Raw genomic sequence first — 20,218 nt, forward strand, 5'->3', positions numbered from 1 at the left:
GAGAACAGGTGAATGATGAATAAATAAGAAAAAAAAAGAAGAAAATAAATGAAAACGATGAACGCGTCGCGCGCGAGCATTCGACGGACGCGAACTATAATTAATACTTGTAAATATAGTACACGATTTAGTGATAACGGGGGTTTTACTTTTAACAGCTTTATGTGATTATTACTTTGTCATGATCAGTGAAATAAATAAATGATGATAATACTTTAATCATACCATGATTTATTTCAGCAATTTGCTTATGCAGATTTTCGCAGTTTTTTGTTTTTTTCTAGAAACATACAGTTGAAAATTTTGCAGTAGCATTTAGCAATCTCTGTTTGCAAATGATATTCGTTAATTGACGTCAGAAACTCGTGACAATTTCACGTTACAATTTCTGCCCGATAACAGTGGCTAGAACAGGAACAGAAAGAACAGAGACGATCATGCACAAAGCAGATTCTCCATTCGCCCCTCGATGGGTATTGCCAATACCAACGGTCATTAGAATTATTGTTCAATAATGCAAATCAGACACAGCTGCTTCACGCGCTAATTAGGTCCAGGGGGGATGGAGAATGTCAATTGACTTCGAAGTAACAAATCCGCTTGATGGGTGGCTGAATCCTCTTAATGGTCATGCCCCTGGCCACTGTTAATAACCAATCAGAAATGACCCATGCACTGAACACGTTGCTTGGTTAATTATTAATCGATTCGAAGTTCATGCACAGCATTAAGTCGAGCAAATCAGACTCAATATTACATCTACGTACATTTGAAGTCATAATAAAATACAGAACAACAGAAATTTTTAGAAAATTCTCTAATTCACCACACCAAAGAAAAAAATTCAATTTAAATACCCTATAAAGAAATACAAACTTTCATCGAACTAATAAATCACAGAAGCTTCTCGTTACACGCACCCATACATCAGAAAACCCATGAAATTCCAACCTGCTTAGAAAACAGATGTCAGAAATAAAAGAAAAATCGAAAGACCATCGCGATGTGGCAGAGGGTCGCTGTTTGTTTTCCCTCCAGCCTCTTCGGCACTCACACGTTTCCATATCTTCCTTCATGAATGTACATGTACATACGTCGTCACCTCTGTCGACGAGGATTCAAAAATATCGCGAATCCTCGCTGGCATCGAGAAGACGACAAATGGTACTGTAGAAGGGGAAGAGAGTTCGTCGACGACGGAACCGACGTCGATGTCAGTGGAGTAGGTGACGGAGGCGGCAGCGGCGGAGTGCGGACGGAGGAGACGATCCGGGAGCGAGACAGAGAATTAGAGAGTGAATCAGTCGCCCTCCTGCCTTTCGTTTCTCCATCGTTCAAACAAGCGCTCCAGACAAACTCCGACGTGCACGAATATGTTTGTCCGCTGAAACCTCGTTGAAATCCTCCTCCTCCTCCTCGAGTATACACCAACTGTTCTCATACTCGGTGTCCTGGAATAACGAGGAGTGTCTCTCCCGGTTCAAGTTTCCTCGTGGTGGCGCGACTCCTCTGCAAGATCGAGCAGAACTAAAGAACTCGAGAGAGTTTCGAGTGTGTGACAATTTGAGGCACGGATTGTATATAGGGAAACTGTTCTCCAGTGTCGAGAAGGGAGATTTTAGTTCGAATTGCGCGGTTCTTAGTGAACGATTGTTCCCCGTTGTTCAGTGTTTCTCTCAGTTTGTTCGTTGGTTTTTGTTCTAAGTTACTGTGTTCGACGTTATTTGTTTAACGAAGATCAAGATTGTTGGTTTAATTTTATCTTTACTCGAGAGTGAAATATTCACGCGTAATTTTCAGATAAAAGGTTTCTCTTTCCTGGAGATAAAAGAATCGTGGAAGACGCGTTAGAATCGAGTAGTTTCGAAGAAAGTTGCGTGAATGGTGGACTCGGTACCGGAAGAGGAAGGGAAACGGTGCTGATTGGTCCAAGCAGGCTGTTAGCGATTTGAATTCCGCTACCGGAACGCCGCGTTCCTCTGCTCGCCGTTCTCCAGTTCCTCCCTTCCTCAACGTGGTCGGTGCTATTATTGCAGTGCCGCCTAAATATAGGTGAGAGGCGTACGCTTGACGCAAATCGAAAACAGAACCTGTAAACGTACGTTCGCGTTTTTATTTCATCCTGGTCGCGCGTCTCTGCCGCGCTTTTATTTTGCGCCTGCCAGTCGTCGCTGGAACGATCGACGCGATGAACGAGTTGATACATTGGATCCTGGTTACGTTTTGCGTCCTCGGTAAGTGTATATACCTTCAAATTTCTGTAAATCTTCGTGAAGAAACAGTGAAAACAATTTATTCGAATCCAGTGACTTTAATCAGAAACGCTTCGATCAGGTTGCTTTTTGTTTGGCTAGAGTATCTGGAAAAGTTTATTTGTCAGTGGTAGTGAAGCTTGATACTTATAGAGAGAAAATTATCTTGAAGCTTTTTTTTATAGGCGTAACACGTTAGAAGGATTGTTATCGATATTTATTGTTGGCTACAATCGTATATGGCTTACGTTGGTAATTTATTATTGAAACGAAGGCTAGAGGTGCTTCTATTATACCCTCGAGACAGGTGATTTCATATGATCGATTGTTCTAAAGGAGGTTCTTTGTGTGTTTATCGAGATAGAGCAGCGATACGTTGGAATGTCGAAGAAAACTTAAAGAAGCTTTAACAAGGGCATGACTTATTTAATCTCCGTGCAAAGTTGCATATTTCGGACGTGTCTTTTAAATGTTTATCAATAGAAACGTCCTTTAAAATTACTGCAATAAATGTTATTAGAGTTATTAGATGTTAATTTATGAGAAGGAATCTGTAGATTCATTTTGATTACCGATGAATTATCAGAGATTATCAGAAGTTACGTAAAGTGATATTATTGCATTCTCGGTAATAACTTTAAATTGCACCGCGGTAATATTTTAATACCTCGAGTAAACGAGAACCAATTCAAGGAAGTGACCTTTAAGAGAACTATCGATGGCTAAACAATGAATTTCAATTCCTTCCGAGGAAGCAAGTCCACATGCTTAATAAGAGAATGACAGTGCTATATAAAAGTGACAAAAATTCCACAATGAGAGAGCGATTATAGATACAAGAGGCTGGTTGAATGAGTTTCCGCTGAAAAGAAGAGAACAATTGCAAAGCGTTCTGTATCCTTCGTAGAAACGAAGAACCTTTAAGGAAACTGAAGAACAGAAGAGATGAATGGAAGTTCCATTCAATCATTCTCAATGTAACGAATCCTAAAGAAAGATGTATACTTCTTTTACTCGCATGTGGCGTCCTAACAAATTCGACGAATGTTTAACGTCCCAAGGGAATCTTTTTTCAATGAAAAGACCTGTGTCCGTCAGTAAACCCAAAACTGCCAGCTTTCTGATTAATTAAGTGCATCTCATTCATACGTGAAATCGGGTTAAGATCGACGATATGCTTTTTTCTCAAGAACTTCGCATTTAGCAGTTTTACTTTGAAAATTTGAAGGTTAAATAAACATGTTTTTCAAGCATATGATATCTTTGAAAGATCGTTTAATGAACGCGTGTAATCTTTTAATTACATGTGGCTTCTCGTATCTGTAAGTAGATTAACTGCTCGGAGTTGACATACTCGATAATATGATGAATTGACAAAAGCTGATTGCAACGAACGATAAAATTCTTGATGGAAGATTAAATTGAAAATTGAAATATTAGAAATATTAAAAATAAAAATTCAGAAATATTTAAAACATTCACGATGAGTTCACGTTTTCGTTTCAACCAAACATAAACGTCGACTTCTTCGTTAATTAGGTGAATGCACACGAAATAATCTGCAGAATCTGCAGAATCTGCAAATAGCATCGGTGTTATACATAACTCCATAGAAATAAGGTCGTGTTCCTTTATTTCAAGGTTTTATATTTAATTCGTACCGTGTGGAACTAGCACATCTGATTAGAGGTGGCGATATTAGTATTTCACTTTTAATAACACATCGTCCACGCCGTTGAATTACCATTGCTTTCCAACGAAACTCGCTGCACCCTGGCACGTGTAAATTTTACCGACTAATTGCAAGAGCAAACGACACATGAAGGCTGACACGCGTTCCACCACCAGTCCACGTGTAACATTATCGCACACGATATCGTTGGCTATGATAAACGTCAGCAAACGGTGGTGTTTAAGATCCGTCGATTGGACAAATGTAATTCCCTTTGTCAAATATTGACTTTAAATCGGATCCGGCGGTAACGTAAGACCAGGCCCTGGAGAACGCGTTATTGCAATTTCTGGCCGGCCAGACGACGGAAAACGGAAGTTCCTCGTGTGAAAATAAACATGACCTGGGTCCTCTTTGAATCTTCCAGGCGTGGTCGTAACGTGCACAGTTTTCGATATTTTTGTAATCTTCCGATTCGAAAATAGACGATAGAAAACTGAAAATGTTGAGGGTAAACTTTATTTTCGATTTATATACACTCGCTGCCTGCATGTGTTATTGCGTCAAAATTTTCAACGGACACTTTTTATACTTCTTCTTTTATTCCGAAGAATTTCCAGTGAAGCAATTTTTCAAAGTTACGATATTTTTTTTTATTTCACACACAACTTTGCAGCAATAAAAACGCCACGATTGCCGATTATTTTCATTCGCCGGATATATAGGTATCACAGTTTCGTTTGCCTCTTTGCATAACAAACTTTTCGATAGAAACTTTTAACCTATTCAAAATTCTACCACTGTTCCTCTGCGAGAGCCGTATCATCCCCCGTAATTTCACCTGAAAAAGGGATTCGGGGCTACCGAATGAATTAAACGAAAAAGGGAGAATAATACTTCTCTCTCAGGCCCAATAAAAGAGACCCTCGCGTCCATATATCTCCATAAAAACGCTGGGGCTGAAAAAAGCGTGCTCCCGTTAAACGATTGCCACAAGTGGCGTAAAGTTTATAAAAAAAAATAAAGAAATAAAAAAGAAGAAGAAATTGGAAAAAAAATGACGAAACAAAACAGGAGTAAAATATAACGAGCGGAAGTGGTCGTGTGGCGTTGGAACTGTTCCGCGTAGATGGAAAAAAATTCGATTCTGGACCTCTCTCCGTCCAGTTTCGCTGCTCGTTCGCCCGCGATGAATTTACGTCGACAAGTTTTCACGGCTTGTTAAATCATGGCTTTACGATCAACGGAAGCGATAGCACTGATCCTCTCTTGCATTCTGAACAAAAATGAAAGCAAAACAAAGACGAAAGAGACAGAAAAATAAAAAAAGGATGAAAGAGTGGTGGGATAAACCCACCAACGCCGGAAGAACGGTGGATTCGCGCGAAAATCGAGTTTTACGAGAGCATAGCCAGGGCTAATCCGGCTGTTCGCCAGTCATTTTTCCGGGGGAAAAAAGCTCTCTTTCGTCGTGACTTCACACCGCGTCAGTTAACGAGTATTTATCGAGCTTGCGTGCGAAAAAAAATGTTTCGACTTCTCGACAGTTTGGAGACCTCTTTGTGTCTTTATACGCTCGTTCGTGTGAATTTGATTGTTACGATCGTACGAATAAATTGCACACGTCCACTGTGTTCTTAGTATTATCACTTTTACGGGTTTGTTTGGAACGTTTGTACTGGAACAATTTATCGAGAAATGTACAGTGCTGGACGAAAGCTTGGAACGAGAAATTTTCCTTGAATTTTTTTTACTAATTAAGGATTGGTAGGGTAGTTGCTAATTACTGCGACAGATTTTGGTATTGCAAAGCTTTCCGAAATATTCTTCGCAACGAGGGATTATTCCAATCTTTTGACCAGCAATGTATACGTATTTTATACTATATTTAGGATTAAAAGAAGTGAAATGAAGTTGAAATCGGTAATAAATGAAGGCTGCAATGCCAAACGAATTCAATGTATTCACGTTTCAATGAATTTTATATAATTTTTCTATTTATTATGAAAATCTTCAATCTCCAATTCGTACAATACGTTCATTCATATTCTACTATTATTTATATTTCTCTAAACAATTTACCACATTTCCCTCGAAAGATCTGTGTCGAAAATCAGCTTTCCACGTTCCGATCGGACGACGGACCATCTTTCATTGCAAGATCGCACCGTTCGTCGCTTCTGCAAATGTCCCGTGCAAATCGCTTATGAAGCTGGCCCCTCGTCATTTGTCATACTTAGCGTACCCACACGCGTATCATTTTTTGTTAACGAGAAAAATGCAGCAAGTGTTTAACTACAAACGCGTCACGCGTGAGCGAGGTGTTAAACTCCACTTTGTTGCACGTGCAGATACAAACGGTACGACAATCGTTTCTCCTCGTCCACTCAGTTTGATATTTATAGAACTGTGCAACAATGTCAGAGGTACACCTACCTTTGACACATGAACAGAGAAAAAAGAAAAAGAAGAACGTCACTTCGAACGTACGAGATTGACACGAATATGGCGTCAAATAATCGATGGGGTCAATCACGAAGCATACTTTCACGCGTACACCTACTACTTATTTATCGCGATCTGACGTTGCAATTTCAAACATCGAAAGATCAAAAGTTTGTCTATAGATTGAATATGGCCGGAGGTTGTTAGCCAGTTAAGTTCAATGTTACATCCTGTCTGAGTGTGATAGAAGGTCCCAGCACTCCCCAGTCACCTTTTGACATTGCTCAGATAATCTGTTATAATCACGTCACTTAATTTCGTCGATATTGTTGTTTTATCACTTCCGGGAGCCTGTCGAACGAACGCGACCAAATCCACGAAAGACAGATGTCTGTTATCATCTACTAGAATCGTCGACCTGTCCAATTCACTGACGTCATCTCGAACGAGAATGTCAAGTGCGTATCTCTTGCGACTCGATTTTCCAGGTTACGCGGACGATTTAGTTCTTTTAGGCAATTCTTTGGATTAACCCTATCTATCGATCGTTAATTAAACCATTGAAACATAACAGCAAGTGTTTTTACTACTTCTGAAAAATTCCATTTTACGTATCTTTCAGAATTACAGAATTTAATCTATGCAAATTATTATAATATTCTATTTTTTTGGTTTAAAAAGAAATTAAGACACTAGGAATACAGAATTTAAAGTCAAATTGCAACTTTGTGTCGACTTGGATATATCATAAGTGGAATAAATCAGGGAAATTAATTTGTCGCGGAATAGAAAATTGCTACTCAAGCGAAATTCACGTTCTATTTCATAATTGGCTTGAATTATGAAATACGTGCTCTGAGTCGCCTCTGAAATGTTTTCTGCTTTATTGCTGCAAAAGTTACGAGCTTGGCTATTCGTGCTAATGAAATATCATGTACACGCAAGAAACGTTGTAATCTCTTGGCTCTTCTTAAAGCTTTTCCGTTCTGTAATTAAATTTAATTATGTTTAAAACGTGACAGAAATCGTAAGGCGAATTTTTAGCTAGAATTTTAATATTCTTTAGCTAACAGATTGAAGAGAAGTCTTTCAACTTTTTAGACAGTCTTCTCGCCATAAAATCGTTTCAACGAACGTCACGTCATCTCTAATTTGAGAAAGTTACTTGTGAGAAAGAATTTCGCGGAGGTAGACTTTTCCAAAAATCCGTGGAAGACCATTAGTACGTGGATTTATATTTATACTCGCAGCATCGTCACACGTGTTCTCGAGAAAAGTTCAAGAAACATTTTCTCGAATACATATCGTCGAACAGATGCAAAGGGGACAATCTAGCGAAAAAATACGTTTAATGAGGACACGAAGAATTTACGTAACATACCATGAATCCGGAGAGCTTCTTTTCTGTCGAAAAAATCTCATATTTCTGTAACGATTTTGAAGAAACTTCTTCGGCGGTCAAAGGAACAAGATGCTCCTTTACTTTAATTAAAACCATATGACATTTTCAGTATGTGAATCTGTATTCAAAGGTAATTCAGTCATCTTTCACGTATTGTTCGGAACATTTTATAATTAAAAAGATCATTATGTTAAGAGTTGAAATTTTTTAAATAGGAATGCGGAAATGTTAAAAAAATTGACAACGTAGAATGGAAAATATCACAGGAAAGAAAAGGCAGAAGTATGCTCTAAATTTAACACTGACTACCACATTCTGACAAATCATTTCTGAAAAATATTAGAAGTCTACTATTTTCGCCCAACGAAGAATTGAGATTCTTTGACGTTTTTTCGTGGCTTACTCGTAATCATTCTATGTATACAATACTACAGCATTCATCCTGGAAGATATCTAATTCAAAATCTTCCAGAAAAAACAAAAATTTCCACATTCACTATAGAAATCTCAAATAAATTTGCAATCTTGAATACAAGCAATACCAACTTATCTTCTCATGTTCTCCAAAAAAAGATGCAATCATTTCGATTATCTGAACCGATTTTGCAACACTTTACAACGTAAAGCAATTAGCTAAAAAATATAATTATTCCGCTGAGGGAATGGAACACGGGAAAGGGTTCAGTTCGAACGGTGCATACTAATGAATTCGGAATGCACGATCGTGTAGAACGCATTTATGTGAAAGCATTTATCAAATTCACGTCCATTTCGTTTCACGCGGGTTACGATAAGATAAGCAGCCGAAATGAGATGGAATAATTTATCTGGTTTCGTGTACAAACCTCTTAATGCACTGTACGAATACATCATGCGAGGGTAGAATTTGTGCCCCATTACCTATTCAACTCGTTTTATAAACGTTAGTCGGTTAAATCTTTCATCTTCCGATTTATCTATCCGCCGGTAGGTGCAAGCAACGCGAAATTTATTTCTTGAAACACGTCAGCCTGTAACAAAAGTTCCCGCGCGGAGAAAGTTTACACGATTCGGTTGCAAAAGCGCGCGAGGTAACGTAGCAAAGCTCGGCATTTAAATGACTAAGCAACTTCTAAATATACAAACGAGATTCTTCTAGGGCGTGGAACGTGGAGAATTTCGCGTAGACAGGTCTCTGTCACGGTATGAAACGATCTGCTACGTGTCTGTTACGAAATACCTATAGATAAACAGAAGCTAGATGAAAAGAAGACTTTACGTTAAGAATTTTTTAAAAATCTGGCGTCTGAATTTTTTCGATCAACAAACACCGAGAGAAAAAGTTTCAAACAATAAATACTAAGCTTAGAAAATCTTCTAATATTTCTTGTTCTGTCTATCTTTGATAAGATTATGAATTCAAAATTGCCATTTAAATTCGTGAGAAAATTTTAACTGAAAACGGAAGATTTTACTGAACGATCTACACGTGATAAAATATTAGTAAGCTTCTATTGGAACTGCAAATTGTATGGAAGTATAAGAACCTTGAAGAAATTGGAATGTAAGTCGATAAATCTACGCAGTGTTGAATAATGCGGGCAAATGGTGGAAAATGTGGCGAGGATACAAATACAAACGATAAAGATATCGCGAACAGACAGGACATAACGTTCATTATACTGAAGCGAAACGTAGAATCTAGATTCGATTGGTTGGTGAACGCGCCGAAGAACAGATAGTTGGTCAGTCTGTACTATAAATAAAGGAAGTTTGCGAGCACGTTGGCGCTTGAAAAGTTATTCCGACGGCGCCTTCGGTCAGACATGCACTTGACTCGTCGGCGCTTTCGATGACATAACTCCCGCCACGTGTTCGATAAAGTTAACCTTTGACTGCTATTCGATGATCGATCACAGTTTATTTTCACGAAGATTCACTTTTTGCGAAGAAAAAAATAAAAATCACATGATTCTGATAATTCTATAATTATCATTTTCACTTGGATTAATTCGAACAAATTGAAATTAATCTTTATCGATCACCTGTTCGATTCTAAAATCCTCTGATAATAGTGACAATTTTCACATTTCGATTTTCAACCTTTCTAGTCTTTATTTTTATACTTTCGATTGGAAAGAGCGACGCAACGATCTAACGATCTACGAAGATAATCAAATTTTAATTATACAATGTAGCAAAGGGTACCGGTTTCATAACATTGTTGAACTAGTTTGCACCGTAGTTTCCATACAACTGTGTCATAATAATTGGCAATGTGCTCCGGTCTAAAACTGAAGCTGTCTAAAAAGAGTAAAACGTCCCTTCCTCGGTGACTGCGCGCATTTTCCCGACTGTTCCTCTTTCCACGACGGAAATGCAATCGATGAGCATTCATCACGTGACAAAGGTCAGTCTGTGAGAGATCTCAGTCATGTTTCACGCTAGAAACGAATCGATATAAAGGAACTTTTATGCCAAGCTGCCATTATCCGCGATCATAACTCATTCGATCACGCCTTGAGCAATCTTTGCTATTATAGCAAGCCATAAAATGTAATTATTGTTAAATGTCCGGTGAGTAATTCGAATGACTTCGTCGTTGCATAATTCCATAATTCCTGGTTTCAAAGGCGACATTATCTTCGAGGATATCCAATAAGACCGATCGAAGACTAAACGATTCCTGCAACGCTATAATAACGCCCGTTAAGCGGAAGATTTAACATTTCTTGCGAACTAATTGGAATTTATCACTTGCTCGATCCAAGAACAAGTAAATGGAAGTTAAATTTTTTAACTCTGATTCACGAGGCTTGGTTCACGTTTCAATTATTCATCGACACTCCTGATTTTATATAGGCAGTTTCTTACGTCGTACGATCGATCTGGAGCACACAAAATACTTGCAGTCGATCGTTCGATACTTGCTCTTACCTACGAAGCAACAAATTTGTTAGTTTTGCGGCTGTCTACACGCAGATAGTTCACTCATTGCGGCGCACACTTTGTAGCAGAGGAGTGGTGTTAGTTTAACTGCAAAGCTGCTAGAAAACTGAGCCAACTATGTATACTAAACATACCGGAAATTCCTTTGAAAATGTGAATTTCTTAGGCATAGAGACACACATGTCCACCGCGCGTGTGTGTGTATAGTTGTGTAGTTACACGTGTGCTATAAATTGGAAACGTAAAAGCTTGAAAAATTAACGCCTCGTCGAGAATCGTTGAATCGGGACCAATTACGCGAGACTGGCAGTGAAACTGATTAACGAGTGGCGTTTGATTTCTAATTTAAACCGTCGTTTTACGCCCTTCCGACGCTTACTGAATAAATTAAACCAGAGGAAATTGAATTCTTTTGACATTCGACGGAGGTTTCGTTGATTAGTTTCGTTGTTAACGTCGCTGTAGATCATCGTAAGAAATTCAACACCGGGGGATTCGAACCACCTAAAGTATTATCCGACAGAAATAGCCCTCTGCCTATTTCTACGTGTGAATTTTTTGGAACAGTTGCCTCGACGTCAAAACAATGCTTACCTAGCGTTTAAATACACTCGAATACCTTCAAAGATACCGCCGATGCTTCCTTGAATTGAAGAAACTTACCACTCCTACACGTGACTCATTCTGTTATGCGTTTATACATTGTCTGCGCAATGTGTCTTCATTAGGCAGTGTAATTCGCTACAGAGTCGCCTAATGAAATATCCGGAAGCTTAATTGCACTAGGAATAGCAAAATTGATGTTACAATGTTTACAGGTAGTATAAAGTTTTATGAAACCTTGAGTTAGAAAATGGACTAAAATTATAGACAGTTTGGTATTAAAAAAAATTAAAAAAGAAATGATTTAGAGATGACATTAATTATTAATCAAAGTATACATATATATAATGTTTAAATTAACTAGTATATAGAAATTCGGAAGGATTAAAAAATTTTCAAAAAACGTGGCAAAATTTTAGAGAAAGAGACCGGTGGATACGGACGTAGACCAATGAAGGAGGAATAAAAAGAGAGGGTGATTGGGTGGTATCGGAAAATAAGAGCAAACGATGAGCAGGGCCGCAGCCATTGAAAGGAGCCACTTTAAAGCACGGATCGAAAAGAGTTGAGGTATCCATTTCGGTTCTTGAGACAGTGAATCTTTATTCTAAATAATTGTTATAAGGAACTATATCGATTCTGGAATCGATTGCAACGTTAAAATCTTCTAACTGGTGGACTTTGAAAAATTCCCTCACTCCTGCATTCCAGAATTAATTCATCGATTTGGAAGTCTGTTTTAGCAGATCAAATTTTCATCCTCTATTGTGTATATTAAATTAATCTGCTGAAAGTGTCATTGCAATTGCGATTATTATGAAAACGTAATTTTCCGCTGTTTTAGAAATTAGATTTTTTAATGGTTCTTCTATTGAGCCTTTTCAGGCTTGAAAGGCCTTTTCAAGTTGACCAAATTGAAAGTTACTTTTCAACGAAAATGTTACGAATCTCAGAAATTTCTTTTACCAAGTTCGTTTGATTTGTTTCCTCCACAAAGGTGGCTTCAAGTAAAAATTTGTCCGGTGTATCTTCCCCACAGAGATAGTTTGAAATTTAAAGCCGTAAAATCAAAAACTTCTTCCCTCACCCTAGCAAGCTTTTTACTTCTATGTTAATGAGGGGCAAATTATCGGAAAAGAGGCCTGCTGACGTAGCAGGCTGTCATAGGGGCGCAGAGGTTCGCAGGACCCCCTTCTCTCACTTGCACTATCACAGTCTGTATCGACTTTCCCTTTTCAGTACGCCACCTCGAAATTCGATAAACGTGGCTGGGCTTCGTTTATGGTTATCGCGAAACGATACTGTTGTTCCCGTTTACAACGGACTATGTAACCTCGTGGAAACCGAATACCAGGGGAATGTGATATCGAGAGTGTGCGGCCCTGATCGATTAACCCACCCCATCCTTGCAGCTTCATCCCTTGCCCGATCGGCTCTCCTCCAACCAACTGTAATCCCGTATTAAACTCTCGCTTTCGTGACTTATTTTTCGACGACCCTCGGTGTGTTATTTAAGCGTGAAAAATGCACAGGAAAGAGAAATGAAAGAAGTTAGAATTTTAAAGATGGTGAAGTTTGAAGATGGAAGTTGGAAGTTTGAAAGATAGGGAAATGAAAAGTTGAAAGATGGAAATTGGAATTGGAAAACTTGAATATTATAGATGAGATAAAATGTTAACTAATCTTTTTGGTGATAGGAAGATAACTTGTGTTGTGAGAATAATGGGTTGTCTTACTTCTAACGTGGCAAGTGATGTACCGTTGTAGAGGAAAAGATTGAAGGATTACAGAAATAGTACAAGTTTTATAAATTAATAAAAGGAAATTAAATCATAAATTATACCATTTTTTGAGACAATTTTTATACTATTGTACTTTGAAATTGGTAGACTGAGATTGAGAAGACTTTCAAGTAGTCAATTTTAAAATCATTTTTATTTTAATTAGTGTTTTATAATAATCAAATACGAAGTGTATCATAAAGCGTGATATAAATATCCCGAAGATTTTCAACAAACATTACGAAACGTAAATTCCACGCAAGAAAGGAAAAAATGTGAACATTTGGCGATAAGATATGACGGTATGAAAATAAGTACTAAGTATGCAAACGTAAAGATAGCGAAGTCTAACGCGTGTTCGTAAAGCTCATCCTCTTTCAAGTTTCTGCAATCCTGGGAATGGAGTGGCGCCATGTGGTCAAATGAGAAAGCGAATGAAATAAGTGGGGGCTGAACGAGCGGCACACCTTGAAGGACAAGTGTTCCAATTCGATCATATACATCTTCACACACTTGCAAATTTTTATCCAAACATAGAACTATTATTTCTTATCAGCGTTTCATATATACCTATAAAAAAAAACCTCAGTTTATTCGTAACATACCAATTATTACATAAAAAAAATAAAATTTTATTTTATGAAATAGCGATAACTAAAAATTGAAAGTGCTATAACATACATATTGGTGGGGAATTAATTGCAGTTAAAAATTGTTAAATTGTTAAATAATATCTCTAATTTTGCGACATGTTTTTGTTCATTATAAAAAATAGTAAAATTAATATTTATCTGAATATTGGATTTTCAAAAGTGCAAAGATTCGGAGCTGAGATATCGGGAGGTGTAGCTTAGATGGCAGAGCGCTCGCTTAGCAAGCGAAAGGTACCGGGATCGATACCCGGCGCCTCCAGTTTATTTAAAAAACCAGTTTATTTTTTTCTTTATTTCGAATATTAATATTTGTTTTTAACCTCAATCTTTCTATCACTCTATTTACATAATTTTCTTAATAATAATATACATAATAGACACATTTATTTACATTTTTTAATAATAATTTTTTCAATGTCATTACATACATGGACTTTGATTAAACAGCTAATATTTAATATTATTGTTATCTATCTACAGATGAATTTTTTTATGCACAAATAATAAGTATAAATTATAGCAAGCAATTGTTGAAACATAATATACATTTGATAAAATGTTATTAATTTCATAATTTTTACAAGCTTTCATTACAAGCTTTTTACACTACCTATTTGTCTTTTTATTACTCATAATGTGTATTTGTTTAACTATTCCATATTTACACGTGAAAAGAACGAAGGAAATTTTACTATGCGCGTTATGACGTGTGAAAAATTATGAATGAGGTGATTGACACTGAAGAATAGAACTGACCATTCACGGGATAATGATTTCGTAGTAGAGTAGTATAGCATGTGTGTACACACGTAGCATATAAGCCAGGTATAGCGTTTAGATGCTTCACGGCGCTGTCCTAAGCTCGTTTAGCTCCTCTGTCTACCTCTTCGGCGAATCTGCTTTCCGGTTGATTCTAAACCATGATTTACCAACAACTGGCAGAGAAACTAGTGCTGGTTGGTTGTTCACGTATCCATTCTAATCCACTTTCTAATCGCTACACTCTCAGGCGATATGTTTCGTGACCGCGCGCGCTAAAACCTGTTATTCATATCCTGACACACGGGAACACGTGTTGATTTTATCTCTTTGTTCCTCTGTAAATTGATTTAATCTGAAAATAATGCGAAATACACTTATTCGTAAATAGATTTAATTGTTTCCTGATAATATTATAAGCAAATGTTTGTTTAATTTCTTCGTCAATTTTTACCTTTTACTCTTTTTAGGATGATGTATTTTTCATACTGATTTTATGATTTAAATATTAGTGAAACAATAAATTATTATTGCAAAAAGGATTTTAGGAATCAAATTGTTTAAATAGGTCTAGGTAAAAATAGTGTATATATTCGAAATTGAAGTTCATATCTGTAGAAAGTATGAAATAATTTATGATTTCAGAATTGTTTAAATAGACAATAATAATTGACAAATTATTTAATGCATTTAATTAAGGAATTAGATTTGTCTCTTTAGTGATTCATGAATAGAATAATTTACGTGAGTTTGTCTATTTAAATGGAAACTTATGTTGTTTATTCTTCACTCTTAACAAGAATTGTAGTAAATAGATAGTAGTTTCATTCACTGGTGCATCATCCACCCCCACTGGCTTCTGTGATCCTAGTTTCTACCCCGATCTAGGTTCTCAGAGCCATTGTTCGGACGCGGTCAAGCGTCCTTCTCAAAGCACTTTGCGTGACCATTTAATACATCAAGATACAAAGCTTCACAGTCCTTCCTTCCTCCATTACCCTTTCGTTCTATCTTCGTTTAGCTTCATGTCACACAAAAGACATCCATAATTAAACCAATCAATCTATCCTACTTACAGCTCAGTTATCTATTATACCATTCAACAACTTATAACTCCACATTTATTTAAATTCCAAAGATGAATGTCAAAGGAAAATATTTTCTAAAACAAAATTTTCCAGATTAACTCAATCAGTAGTATCTATTATTTAACCCTTTCATAACCAAATTTTTTTATTTATTATTTATCTATGGATCATCCATAACGAATACAAAATTAAGATCAATTTTTATTGAAACACTCAAGTAAGACATATACATACATCCCACTGATTACAAAGGGATTAAATTACCTTCTCTTATCAATTTTTTTAATATCATAAGCTGTACTTATAAAAAAGAAATGGAGTCGTAGACTGGACACGTGATATTTAATAAAATACACAACAGTCTCTGCATACTCTGAAGTTACAATAAACTTCCATCAACTTTTTCATTCAATAGCTCGAACACTGTGAGAATAAGGGGAAAAAGTGGTTCAGCCCTCAGACGTTTGACCCAGTTGGGGCTGAAGAAGAAGGTCACGATAAAGGGAACGCTATTATATATACGTCCACCGTGCAACCCCTTCTCACCTCGTGTTCTCCTGTTGCTCTGCATGTTTTTTCTTTGTTCAACGTTTCAAAATTTACCACCCTTTATTGTAGATTGTACACGTACTCGTACGTACGCGTGTCACGTGTTCCTCGTACGAGCAGCAGCGTTTCCCTTGGCAGGGGAACTCTCACTCACACCCTGCAAAATGCTTCGTGCGCTGCATACAAAAGGAACGACGTACACGTCCTGCAACCCTAATAATGCGTGTGTAGATAAGGTGACGTAATGTGCGTGCCACGTGTACCTGTCGTGAATGGAAATGCGTTTCCAGGTATATATACACGCGCGCCTGCATGCTGCGCGCATACATTATATCGCACTTTGCGAATCGATGCGTGCAATAATGTTGAATGAAACTTCGATACCTGTTAACGAATTATGAAAGAATAATTTATTTATGGAAGAATATTTAAAAAAAAAAACCTTGATAAATCGAATTTTCACAACTTTCAAGGAAAGGATAAATAAAAAGTAGCAGAATAAATTTAATATATAATTGAAGTATTAAAAATTGAAAAAAATTTGAAATCTTTAAAAAGAGATTTAAGAAATATTTAATTTAACAAACATACCGTACTTCATTGTAATTATGAATTATTGCAATGTTATTGCAAGTATCTGCAAATACGTCAGAATGAAGAAAGAAAGAAATTCGAAGAACTGCTGCAGTGGTAACGATTAAACAAAAGGGTTGTTCGGGTGCACGCAAGAAAGTGTATTCCAAGGAAACGGATGTCGCGTGACATGTCTCGAGGATACTCGTTTATGCGTCCCTTGCACAGTTGGACCGCAGTCAGGCTTTGGCCTCACCACCAAAAAGGAGTAAAGGAGGAGTCACAGGAGCAAGGCGGAGATCATGCTTCCCCGATAACTCACGTTCGTACAGCAGTGCGTGAGCCTAACCAGTGTGCAAAGCGTGGCGAAGTTATGGTGATGCCGCGTACGGTTGTACAGTGTTGGCTAAAACATCTCGAATTAACCGAGAAATTAATCGGACCGGTGCGTTTGCCTCTACGGGAAAATTCGATAGCCAATAGTATCCAATAATCGATAAACACTTGCAGTCTCGATTGAAAATTCAAAGATAAGAAACGCAATTTTATTTGCAAACTATCAAGACTAAGGAAATATCAAAATTTAATATCTTCACATAAAATTGATAATTAATTAACATTAATTAGTATTTTATATTATTAGACAAACCATTGAAAAAAAAAGTGTAAGTTAAATGCAAAATGTTGAAGTATTTGTCAATGATTTTCTAAGTAGAGAATTAATTTTTAGGGTTAAATAAATAAAGTAATTTTTTAATTGTTTTAAAAAGAGAATATCAGAATTACAATGCTCTTTTGTTAATATTGAATGGATATATTTTGCAATTGTCGTGAATTACTAGAAACTCTTAATGGAAACTGTACATAATAAAGTGTGCGTACATGCGTCTTCTGACTGTGTGCATTTATACATATGTATATGGAATACATGGGAAGTGGTCAGGCCCTTTGAACACTCCCTATGGGGGCTGATTCCTTGGTAAGGCCACGCATTGCCCCTCAGGCCCTTCAATCCTTCCTGTCCTTTAAATACTTTAATACCCCTTCCATCTTATATCAGCTACAACACGCATACTATAATTGTATTATTTTTATATTCTTGTATCGATTGGGTAAAAATTATAGTCCAAGAGAAAGTTATTTCTTACTCAAGATATGTTACCTTCTTAGTATGGAAATTATCGAAATGCAATATTAATATGTGCATTAATATTTCATACATAATGTAATAAATATTGTATCCAGACATAGTTAATTACACGTGCAACTTTTATTTCATTATATTTATCTTTTACTTTTGACAAGACAAAGTTTTTGACAAAACCTGGAATATTCATTTTACAGGTACTTATTTAATAGAAAATATTAGTATATTTTTTTTTTTTAATTATTTTTATTAATCACGTTTATTGAATTAAAATACAACATTGCAAAAGAGTAGTATGTATTACAAGCTGCAATCACTGCTTACTCCATTACATTGCAAGCAAAAATTAATATTTAAAATCACTATGAATACCCATAAAAACTTTGATCAAAATCCATCAATAATCAAGACCGTAAAATAACGTTCGACAGTTCGATCCTATTAAACACAGTTACAACCGCAATTAACCAGCGTAAGAAAAGATTTATGAATGGAAAAAACGTTTACGATGAAAAGGAAGTAAAAGAACAAAAAAACGCTATTGCCACGGGCCATTCTTATGCTCGAACCGCGACTATTCGATTTCACCAGCCTCAACCACAGTTGCTACTCCCACGCCTCGACCTCCTTTACTCGATGTTTTCCTGATAAAAATTCTCGTTCTCTATTGTTCCACCCTAATTAATGTCCGCAACAACGGTCTACGCCCCTCTCGTCACCGTACACGAACCTTTCTCAATTTCATGCGCCTCTGTTACCTCGTGCTGTCACTTATCCAATATCTGTAAGCAAAAAATGGTCATTGACAACGGGCGGAGCAAGATGAATGGGGTTCCTTCGTAGTACGCGCGTGTGCATATTATACGACGTAACGTAACGTACGAGACAATGAAGGGATTATACAATTGCTACGATGTTATCGCCAGACTTTACGATTCTTTTCAAATTAGCCGAAGTGGATTAACGTGAAAAATGAAACATATTTTTTATACGTTAAATTAATTATTTATCATGTTGATAATTTTACGACACAACTCTGAAATTGTTAAATATTGTTTATTTAATACTACAACATAGTCTTTTATTGTTTCCTATTGAAATTGAAAATAAATTGTTATTTTATTACAGAATGGAGTAAGTGATTTTACAATAGAATAATAACAATTTATAATATAATGAAGATAGATTTCTTGATTGAAGAAAAGTATTTTCTGAAGCATCTGAGTGATTTAAATCTACTGTAAATTCGTTAAATAATTGTTTAAGATTTTTTTATTGTTGCTTGCATGTTATATATTAACAATGAGATTGCTACGAAAAACGCGGGAATATTTAACGAGCATTAAAAAGGGGCGCTATTATCGCGAACGAAAGAGGCTTCCTCGTTCGCAAATGCGTTCTAATAAATTGCATTATCAAGCGGGTGGGTTAATGAGAGCACGTCGAACAATCCTGGTCGTTCGATAATCGAGCTTTTTTTTAAATACAAAATGTCGCATAGCGTATCAGGTTAGCATGCGTCGAGTAGGTGCACTTTACAAATGTAACGCGGCCAGCTTATCGGTAATACATCGTTGTACCTTCTGTTTCCCTGTGTAATTGCAAACTTTACTTTGTTTACAACGATTTGTTGTAAACCCCGTTGCTAAGCGTACAAAATCACAATACATGTTACAGCTCTAAGCTTTTCCATCGACATACGCGTAGGCCTACTTTACTTCGTGATGTTTTTACAAAATAACAACCGTCCTTCGTCTTACAATCTTCTCGCCCCATTCTTTCTTCACGTAACATAATTTATAAATATTCCTTTTTGCAATACAAAATTCCAGCAGGTGAATGTTTAAAAGATAAACTTTCTCGAGCACGTTCAACGGATGAAATATAAATTGCAAAGCAGCTAGCTGTTCATTGATTTTCCAAGCATATATGTATGTAGGTAACATGTGTGAATCATCAAGCGAGACATACTAAACGTCCGGTAATTTCATTGATCGCCAAGCGACGACGCCGCCGATCGAAATCGCGGTCAGACACCGCCGTTGCTCGATGCTTCTACGTTCCTAATAGTCGCGTGTCTCGTCTGTTCTAACCCATTTCTTTCTATGAATGGTCTCGCTTCCGCTTCTTCCTATCTCCTCTTCGTCACGTGCCTTTTATTTGGAGGTGGCCCACCAACTCTCCATCGTCTACAATGTTCGCGACGTCATCATCGAACATTAATTCATTGAAGCGGACCAGAATAAACTCCCGCAATGTTGATACTCCTCTAATATCATAGCAACGAGCACAGGCCACCTCCTTACCGTTTAATCTGTTTGGCAGACCCGTTCGCTTTTTAAGATCACGCGAACTTAGGCCACGAA

At 36.9% G+C, this 20,218-nt stretch overlaps 1 protein-coding gene and 1 non-coding gene across 2 annotated transcripts in view; both read left to right on the forward strand.

Moving 5' to 3' along the window:
* The first annotated feature begins 2,088 nt into the window (after positions 1-2,088).
* Positions 2,089-20,218, forward strand: part of LOC108576732 (xaa-Pro aminopeptidase 1-like) — a 38,212-nt gene continuing 20,082 nt past the window's right edge. Inside the window, exon 1 of the mRNA XM_017939790.1 lies at positions 2,089-2,234. Coding sequence (XP_017795279.1) covers positions 2,189-2,234 — 46 coding nt within the window. The 5' untranslated portion in view covers positions 2,089-2,188. The remainder of the gene's footprint in view (positions 2,235-20,218) is intronic.
* On the forward strand, positions 13,923-13,995 carry Trnaa-agc. Its single transcript has one exon. It is a non-coding gene; the product is annotated as a tRNA-Ala (tRNA).

Source organism: Habropoda laboriosa, unplaced genomic scaffold (genome assembly GCF_001263275.1).
Source record: "Habropoda laboriosa isolate 0110345459 unplaced genomic scaffold, ASM126327v1 scaffold469, whole genome shotgun sequence".
NCBI lineage: Eukaryota > Metazoa > Arthropoda > Insecta > Hymenoptera > Apidae > Habropoda > Habropoda laboriosa.